General features: G+C 44.9%; 1 protein-coding gene across 1 annotated transcript in view; it reads right to left on the bottom strand.

Moving 5' to 3' along the window:
- Window positions 1-10,000, bottom strand: part of LOC129867409 (zinc finger protein GLIS1-like) — a 157,375-nt gene that overhangs the window by 87,853 nt on the left and 59,522 nt on the right. The window contains exon 4 of the mRNA XM_055940787.1: window positions 9,963-10,000. This exon is cut by the window's right edge and continues 1,388 nt beyond it. Coding sequence (XP_055796762.1) covers window positions 9,963-10,000 — 38 coding nt within the window. The remainder of the gene's footprint in view (window positions 1-9,962) is intronic.

Raw genomic sequence — 10,000 nt, 5'->3', positions numbered from 1 at the left:
ACTTGTGAAGGGTTATACACTACACAGGAAGGAAGGAGCAACCAGACGCTAAGGGATATATTTGAAGCTCCATCCGAGGAGGGAACCTGGAAGGGGTTCTCATCGGTCACCCCTGAGGGGGATGGGGAACATCCTCCACATCCCTCTACCGAGGTTGATCTGCCCCAGGAATTAAAGGGACAGTTCGGCACCTCGCAGCATAGAGACCCAGACCTAAGGGAGGCCATGAGGAAGGTGAAGGTGATCGACGGGAGGAACGTCGACGGATCAGGTGAGCCCCCTCTTCCTTACTATGCAATCAGGCGGGGTCTCTTATACTGGGTCGTACGACGAAGGGGGGAAAACCTGGAATTACTAATGGTGCCTAGACCATACAGGGATACAGTTCTACAGTTAGCCCATTCCCACGTCCTAGGAGGACACCTGGCACGAGACAAGACTATTGACAGAATCATGCAGAGATTCTATTGGCCCCGGGTCACCCGGGATGTGGCCAGGTATTGTAGGACGTGTGATCAATGTCAACGTACAGCTCCACGGCCACACCTGCGTAACCCTTTGATTCCTCTCCCCATCATAGAGACTCCCTTTGAACGCATAGCTATGGACCTCGTAGGACCCCTCCCAAAATCCGCCAGAGGACACGAGTACATCCTAGTGGTCATAGATTACGCTACCAAGTTCCCGGAGGCCATACCCCAGCGTAACATGTCGTCAAAGGGAATTGCCAAGGAATTATTCATGATGTTCTCTCGGGTGGGCCTCCCCAAGACGATCTTAACTGATCAGGGAACCCCATTCATGTCGCGGTTGATGAAGGACTTGTGTCGGTTGTATCAGGTTCAACAGATACGTACAAGCATATTCCACCCTCAAACAGACGGGTTGTGTGAACGCTTGAACAAAACGATTAAAAGCATGTTGAGAAGAGTGGTGTCCCGAGACGGGAAAAACTGGGACATGCTTCTCCCACACTTAATGTTTGCCCTGCGAGAAGTACCCCAAGCATCCACTGGATTCTCTCCGTTTGAATTGCTCTATGGCAGACCCTGTCGAGGGATCCTCGACTTAGCCAAGGAGACCTGGGAGACCCAACCATGCCCCTTTCGATCCACAATAGAACATATTACACTGATGAGAGACCGCCTGTCAGCAGTGTGGCCCATAGTCAAGGAGCATATGGAGAAGGCACAAAGGACCCAAGGCCGGGCCTATGATAAGTCCGCGATCCCCTGTGAGTTCACCGTGGGAGAGAAAGTGATGGTGCTCGTGCCCACGGCCGAACATCGCTTGCTGGCACAGTGGAGGGGACCCTACGAGGTAATGAAAAGGGTCTCACCGGTCAATTACCTCATCAAGCAACCTGATAGAAGGAAGAAGGTCCAACTCTATCACATAAACCTGTTAAAGTCGTACCATGGAAGAGAGGAGGAGGTGGCTTTGATGGCCCTGGAGGGAAAAGGAAAAGAGGAGGCTCTACCACCGGTGCGCCGTGGTCAAACTCTCCTGCCGGAGCAGTCAAGACAGCTAGACAAGCTGATTATGAACTTCGGTCGAATATTCTCTCCATTCCCAGGACAAACAGATGTCCTGTTCCACCATATCCACACTGAACCCGGCCAGAAGGTGCATATCCGCCCTTACAGGATTCCTGAGGCTCGCCGAGTCATCGCTAAGAACGAGGTAAGGGAGATGTTGAGGATGGGTGTGATCGAGCCATCGACGAGTGAGTGGTCCAGTCCCATAGTCCTGGTCCCCAAATCCGATGGTAGTATGAGACTCTGCAACGATTTTAGGGCCGTGAATGCCATCTCTACATTCGATGCGTATCCCATGCCCCGCGTGGATGAACTCTTGGAGCGCTTAGGAAAGGCCAAGTTCATCACCACCCTGGATTTGACGAAGGGATATTGGCAAGTGCCGGTGGCTCCGGAGGATCGCCCAAAGACTGCCTTCGCCACACCAGAGGGGCTTTTCCAGTATGTGAGGATGCCCTTCGGACTGCATGGTGCCGCTGCAACTTTCCAACGCCTCATGGATGCCATTCTACGGCCCCATCAAGAGTATGCAGCGGCGTACATAGACGATGTGGTTATCCACAGCGAGGACTGGGATAGTCACCTCCTGCGATTACGGGCGGTGCTCGTGAGTTTGGAAGCCACAGGGTTGACGGCCAATCCAAATAAATGCTGCCTGGGTCTGTCCGAAGCGGAATACCTGGGGTACACCGTGGGGAATGGGAAAATACGCCCACAGGCAGAGAAGACCAGGGCAATTCGAGACTGGCCGCGACCCCGGACCAAGCGGGACGTTCGGGCCTTCTTAGGGATAACGGGATATTATCGCCGTTTTATCCCGGGATATGCAACTATTGCCAATCCCCTCACAAACCTCATCAAGAAAAACTTGCCAAACCAGGTAGAGTGGAACGACGAGACGGAAGAGGCCTTTCAATCGCTAAAAGATGGCCTGTGTTCTGATCCCGTCCTACAGGCTCCGGACTTCTCACAAGAGTTCATTGTGCAGGTCGACGCCTCGGATACAGGGCTCGGGGCCGTACTAGCTCAGGGTAAAGGCGAAGCAGAGAAGCCGATTCTCTTCATAAGTAGGAAGCTCAGCGATCGGGAACAGAGGTATGCTACCGTAGAGAAAGAGGCCTTAGCCATTAAGTGGGCCCTCGATTATCTCCGGTACTACCTACTGGGTCGGAGGTTTGCTTTAGTTACGGACCATGCGCCCCTCACGTGGATGGCTGGTAAGAGGAACAATAACAACAGAATAGCCAGATGGTTTTTGTCTTTACAGCCGTTCTCTTTCCATGTCATCCACAGGGCCGGATCGAGGAACGGGAATGCAGACGCGCTGTCCCGACGCGACCAAGACGGTGCGTCTGGCGCCCGACCCTCCGGTTCGGTCCTGAGGGGGAAGGTATGTGGAAGGACCACCAGAGGGCAGGCTGAGCTCACGGATGGTAGCCCAACAAGGCATGGGAGACAAGTGAACCAGAGGCAATTAAGCACAGCTGACACTACTAATGAGATATTCTCCTTCCCCTATAAGAGAGAGTATGGAACCAGCAAGAGGAAAAACTATCTCTGGAAGATGGCCACCGAGACAGAGGAGCTATCTAGGAAGAACCATTAAGACGGTGACAATGTCGTGACTTTTTGTTGTAATTTAAAGACAATCATATTGTGTTCCTGTTTTGCTCTGGAGAAGAAGATATATGTTTTGTTCCTTTGGAGAGTTTCATTGATTCTGTTGGAGTGTTTGTGTTGTCCAAATGCCCTCAATATAGAACTTTGTTCAATCAAGAAAACCTACTCCTGACTCGTTTGTTCCACCTTTCCGCTTTAGAGTGACGCCCAATTACTTGGTCCGCTCACAATATATATATATATATATATATAGAGAGAGAGAAACAAATATATACAAAGGGAAATATATATATAGAGAGAGAGATGACTGGATTGCATTACTGTTAAGAGATTGACTGGAAAACCTTTATGGCCTGAAAAGAACTTGGCCTGGCCTAGTCGACAAGAAAAACAAGCAAGCTCTATCTTTGTCCATGCCAAAACATCACTCTCAGACCATTTCTGCCAGCAGCATCATCATACTAATATATGTATCGCATCATCAGCCTCATCTCTCTCTCTCCCCTATTGCCTCTGAGTGTACAAGTAGAACTGTACAGAGCTTTCCCTCACCTTCTCCTCTAGTGTAGCGTGTTTGTCTCAGACCTACAGACCTGGCTGCCTGGGTTAAAGGACTGAATCATACGTCTTCATTGCAGGTAGCTGCTACCGGGCCAGAGTCCAGGCCTCTGAAAGATTGTGCCGGCTGAGCAGTCCAGACAGGCCATAGTGTCAGCGGCTCGTACTGGTACAAACACATTAATATCAACGTCAGTCGCCACCCACGCCCTGCGTCCAGACAGCTCCGGTTTCAGGACAGCGTTCAGAGGAAAAGTCGGGTCATGTGCAGAACCTCAGTTTTAATTAGCTAATGGCACTGGTCGTTTCATCTCCTGCGTCGGAGCTGATCCATTTACCCGGAGAAAACACAACGCCATCTTGGCAACGGACGCCGCTGTATGTCTCACCGTCTGCTTCTGGGGGATTTGGCCTCTCTTCCAAAAATCTGTCAAATAAATCTAAATATATATATATGTTTGCTGGTTTCACACCCATGAAATAAAATATAAATTCCATGATCTATGCTTTTTTTCCCAGCAGGATGCTGGCTGGCTGCAGTCAGTTTTCCTTCAGCCTGTGGTGGTGTGTGTTTAGAGAGTGGCTTCATTAGCAGGTGAGGTGGCGGCTGGTGTGTGTTTTATCATTATGCCGTGGGTGGCTCAGTGCAACTCAGAGTTCTCAATCATTCTCAAGAATAAAACCAAAACTTTATTCCATTGTGTAGAGAGGGTAGAATACCAAATGTGTTCTTAAAGTAAAATGGGGTAACAGTATTTTACGGTTTAAAGAAATGATCAGGTATTTACTTGAAAGTACGTGGTAAAATGGTCATTACATTTGCACTCATTTCTTTTCAGGCGGGACTGATGGCCATATCCAATATCTTTCAATATATTATGAGTAAAATTAACCATATCTTCTATTTTATCCTGGAAATGTATCAAATTAAGGGGCACATGTCCCCTCAGGTTCAGCTGGCATTACGGCTCTTGGCCCCGTTGTATAAAACATCAAGTTAATTTCCCCCTTATCTTTAACCTTAAAGTTTCCTTAACTTTAAATTAGTTGCACAAAACCTTTTAAGGTGTATTTCCTCCTTAAATGAAGTGGAAAAAGTTAAGGGTGCCCATGAGGTCTCTTAAGTGCTTCACTCAGTATGGATATCAATGTAAACAGCATTTATGGAGGTGAATGTTGCTGTTCTCTGCCCTGGAAAACATCCATCAGCTAGCTAGCTACTTAGCTAAATAATGTAAGGTGCATAATCCATGGCTACAAAGCTGCTGGCTAGCTAGTTACCTATTCTGTAAGTTCGCTTGACCTAATAGAAAGTTATATAAACAAGTTGAGAAAAAAGTAACTAAAAGAAACGGGTTTTATTATCTTTTGAATCAATTTGTTTCTCCTCTTCAATGTACAAGTTCTATTTTGCAATAAATTTATTTTGCAATAAATGCGATCTCTTTGATGGGATGTTCAGTCAGTGAAACAGGTCATCTCCATAGTAACCAGAGACTTTTTCTGCCATACATTCCTATGAACTACTGTAAAAAATCCTTAAATGATGCCCTTACCTAAGGACATGTTAGAAGGGCTCTATGCAACACCGTTAAACAATTCCCTTAAGTAAGGGGAAATGATTCCTTAAGGTAAACCCTTAATGGAAACACTTCAGATGTTTTATGGTCTTAACAGGCTCTCAAAAGCCTCCACACGACTGAAACCAATGATGAAAGAAACACACAGGGTTTAAGATTAAAGAGTATATCACCCCAATGAATTCTACTATCTAAAGCTAACACGACTCAACTTCTCACGTCACTGAAAAACGTGAGGGCGCACATGCAAATCCTTCAACAGGTCTTCTCAACATTCCCATTGTTCATTATTGGGCAATACCTACAATGGACAGGATTTCAAAACAATTTCATACACTGTATCCATTCAGGTAATCTGAAGAGCCTTGAAGAGAGTGTCTCTCAATTTCTAGATTATATAGGGATTCCACGGTTTAAATGAATATTTGTCTGAACTTCAGGGTACGGAGTGGAGCGATCTGTCCGTGAGACATCAAATCCGCGGGACAGTCTCGATATAACCCACTAAGATATCAAAGCCTGTGACTATGTCAGGGCTCCGGTCACTGGATATATTTTTAATATTTATGCAGACAAGAGAAAAAATGTCCTAAACTAAAACAACACTCTGAATTAGGCATGAAACACAACAGGATATTGCAGAGAGATTATGCAGTTTCTTTTTCACCCGTGCCTGCCCGACAACCATACCACAGCCCTGGGGCCTGCAGTAATTGGAGGGGGGGGGACTTAAAAAGTACCTCTAAAAGTTTAGAGAGCTTTACAAGTGCTCTGAACTCGATGGTTACAGATGGAGCTGCAATTTTATGTGGGTCAGCATTAAACATAGCCAGGTACGAACAGTGACAAGCGAGAGGTTGGAGTATAACTTTGTGTTGTGATAATGACTTGTTCCAGCCAAGACACTGCATGAAACAAACGCTGTACAGCTGGAGGTACAGGAGGAGGCTGGAGGAGGTGGAGGAAGCTGGAGGACGCTGGATGAGTCTGGAGGACCTGGAAGAGGCTGGAGGAAGCTGGAGGAGCCTGGAGGAGGCTGGGGGACCTGGAAGAGACTGGAGGAGGCTGGAGGACCTGGAAGAGGCTGGAGGCGCTGGAGGACCTGGAAGAGGCTGGAGGCGCTGGAGGACCTGGAAGAGGCTGGAGGAGACTGGAGGAGGCTGGAGGCGGCGGACGAGGCTGGAGGAGACTGGAGGAGGCTGGAGGAGACTGGAGGAGGCTGGAGGCGATAGAGGAAGCTGGAGGAGGCTGAAAGAGGCTGGAGGCAAGGGGAGTGTTATGCTTGGATTTGAGCACAGCTCAAAGTTGTGAGCACCCACTGGAATCTGCCGCTGGAAAAACAATAAGGGGATTAGCTGGGTTTTCTGGAGAGTTTGGTCTAAATGGAAACGTCTCATCTGTTTCCTCTGTGTGAATAGCTGGAATTCCTAAATGCCTTTGTCTATTGCCTGAGTGTATCAAACACAACAGGCATCATTCAAACGTTCTTGACTACAGTGGGCACAGACGCATAAGAACTAAATAAGGACTTTAGAGGGATTGGGTTGAGACACTACGACATATACACCAACACATATTGTACGTGTAAAAGCACACACACTACATATGTATAGCCCACATTTGTGACATATTATGGCAGCGAACTATTTCCATAGTATTGCACATGTATAACCACACACCCATTTGCAAACACAAACTCATCACCTCAGAGACATGCAAAACACATGCACACTTTCTTCCACTTTCTCTAAGACTTTCTGTAGACCTCTACATCTAAATACATTGCTCATTAGAAATGTTTATCCAAACCTGAATACATTTCACATTTCTGTTTATGTTTAGTTTGAGAACTGAGTGTTACAATCCAACATGGATGGAATCAATACTGCCTATTGTAGGGGTTAACAGGAATTCATGTACGTATGACTAGGCTGTGTGTGTGTGTGTTTGTGTGTGCCTGTGTGTGTTTGAGGCCTTTCTGAGGTCTGAGTGATTGGGAGGCTGGGTTGTGTAGCGTGGGCACACACACACACACGCACGCGCGCACGCACGCACGCACGCACACACACACACACACACACACACACACACACACACAGCCTCCCATCCCGAGACAGTCCAGCGCCGAATTGTTTAGCATCTGGTAAGTATCTCCCTAGACACACACACCTACACACACACACACACACACACACACACACACACACATTAATACAGTGCCTTCAGAAAGTATTCTTACCCCTTGACTTATTCCACATGTTGTTGTATTACAGCCTGAATACAAAATGGATAAAATGTATTTATTTTCTCAACCATCTACACATAATACTCCATAATGAACAACGTGAAAACATATTTGAAGAAATGTTCGCAAATTTATTGAAAATGAAACACAGAAATATCTAATTTACATAAGTATTCACACCCCTGAGTCAATGCATGTTAGAATCACGTTTGGCAGCTATTACAGCTGTGCGTCTTCCTGTGTAAGTCTCTAAGAGCTTATCATACCTGGATTATTATTTTAGGCTTGCCATAACAAAGGGCTTTTCAGTTTTTATTAATTTGTATAAAATTCTGAAAACATAATTCCACTTTGACCTTATGGGGTATTGTGTGTTGGCCAGTGACACAAAATCTCAATGAAATCCATTTTAAAAATAGGCTGTAACACAACAACATGTTGGAAAAGTAAAGGGCAGTGAATACTTTCTGAAGGCCCTGTACACATGTATACAGTACAAACACACATACAGACACACATAAACATACAGTCCGCCTGTTGCCTTCCGGTTCTAGGTGTCACCAAACGGACATCAGTGACAGAGTTTGAGACACACCCAGTGTCCAGCAGCAAGAGCAGTCCAGATAAAGTGTATACGCAAAAAAAAAAGAAACAAATGCAGGACCAAAACACAGTGAATTATTCCCAGAACTTCCTAGAATTCCCAGAATTCACTTGAAAGATCACTGTGATGCTATATACAGTACAGAGCTGAGAGAAGATTCACAACCGGGGCATATTTTCAGCTACAACACGTACACACACACACTAATGCATGATGTCTCTGAGGAACTTACAAGGCTCACTATAAATTCACTACTCTATGAGTTAATATAAACATTCCCATTAAATGTAGCTAACAATGTATTGCAGTGGTAAGTGTTAATTGACTAACTGATTTACACTAAACTGAATTTAATTTAACACTTAATTTTAACACTCACCATTTTTCACACTTTCACAGCCAGTAAATTTAACCAAATAATTTAAAAACAAATATCGGCTGATATTTCATAAAAATAAAGATACAACAGGTGTTTTTGTGGTATTAGGCTATGAGCATATTGCACAGTAATGATTCTGTTTTGGACTTTTTTCTTAAAATGAGGAATAACATTTCTGACAAGGGTTGTGAAACTCTGAATTGAGCAAGATGAGAGATTTTAGAGGACAACCCTCTGCTCCATAGCCTTTTCTTCCACTAGACTACTACATATTTCCCTGTGTTTGGTCTGGATAAAACGTCCATTCACTTAATACTTGTGGGACATCTAAAAATGCCAACCTCCCATTTAAAGGGATTAAGTGTATGCATTGTTTGGTTATGTTAACCAGATGTGTTGGTTTTTCATGATCTGAATCCCTTCTTAAAAAACATTGAGCTAGTGAAAATAAACATGACTTCGCCCCCTACACAGATTGTGGACTAATTGTGTATTTGGACTAAAATGTTCTTAAGGTTAGAGGGCTTTTTCCATTTGCTAAGAGATGCCAGGGAGTGACAGTTTGACATTGATTAGTGTGTTGAGAGTGGAGATGGAGAGTTTTACCTGTAAAGAATACAAGCACACAGCTATTTATACAGCGACGAGCTATACGGCTCCCATTATAACAACGCTTTTCTTCAATGGAAGACGTGTATTTGAAACATTCTGCTAAAAAAATACTGTTACTACAAATGTATCCATTTTCAATAAAAAAACATTTCTTAATTTATAATGAAAAATAATCTGGAATGAAAAAGGTCTTGGAAACAGTGCATCCTGAATGTACAAACAACAGTCTCTAAAAGTATTAAAATTGGCTTTACAGCAACCCATCTAACATCTATCAGTAACCCTAACTGTACTGGCCCAGCAACTGTGTTCGAAACAAACAAATAGGACATTTTAGGTTGGCCATAAACCAATTTCTAAGAAGTACCAAATAATATCCAAATTAGGGACTACTGTGACATCAATGCCATCCAGAAAAGACTCCACCTTCATGTTTTACACATGTACACAGCAGCTCCTAAATGTATGTTTAAATAAAATCTCTCTTGGCTTGCTCTGTGGAAACTAGAAATGGCCTATGGATGGATACTGTCAAACTGGGTCCTGGTTGCACCAGCTGGGTTCAATTTCATACAGTAAATATACTGTGGTCACTGAAATGGAACCTATAATGGACCATAAAAATGGCTTTGATTGGCTCTATTCAGAAGAGTGGGCTGTGAACAACATTCACCACTGACACCGGCTTGGTTCTGGGCTCAGCTGGTGGGGAATTACTAGAATGGAATGGGTACACTCAATATGGCCGCCGGCCCAGACGTCATAGAACTTTGACTTGAATGGTGATTCTAGTGATTATATATCTATGGTGGGGAGAGGGACTCACCATACACTTATTGGGCTTCTCTCCCGAGTGGACTCTCA

The sequence above is a fragment of the Salvelinus fontinalis genome, chromosome 12 (genome assembly GCF_029448725.1).
Source record: "Salvelinus fontinalis isolate EN_2023a chromosome 12, ASM2944872v1, whole genome shotgun sequence".
NCBI classification, from domain to species: Eukaryota; Metazoa; Chordata; class Actinopteri; order Salmoniformes; family Salmonidae; genus Salvelinus; species Salvelinus fontinalis.
Note: the sequence above shows the minus strand (reverse complement) of the source record. Positions and strands in the feature narration are given on the sequence as shown.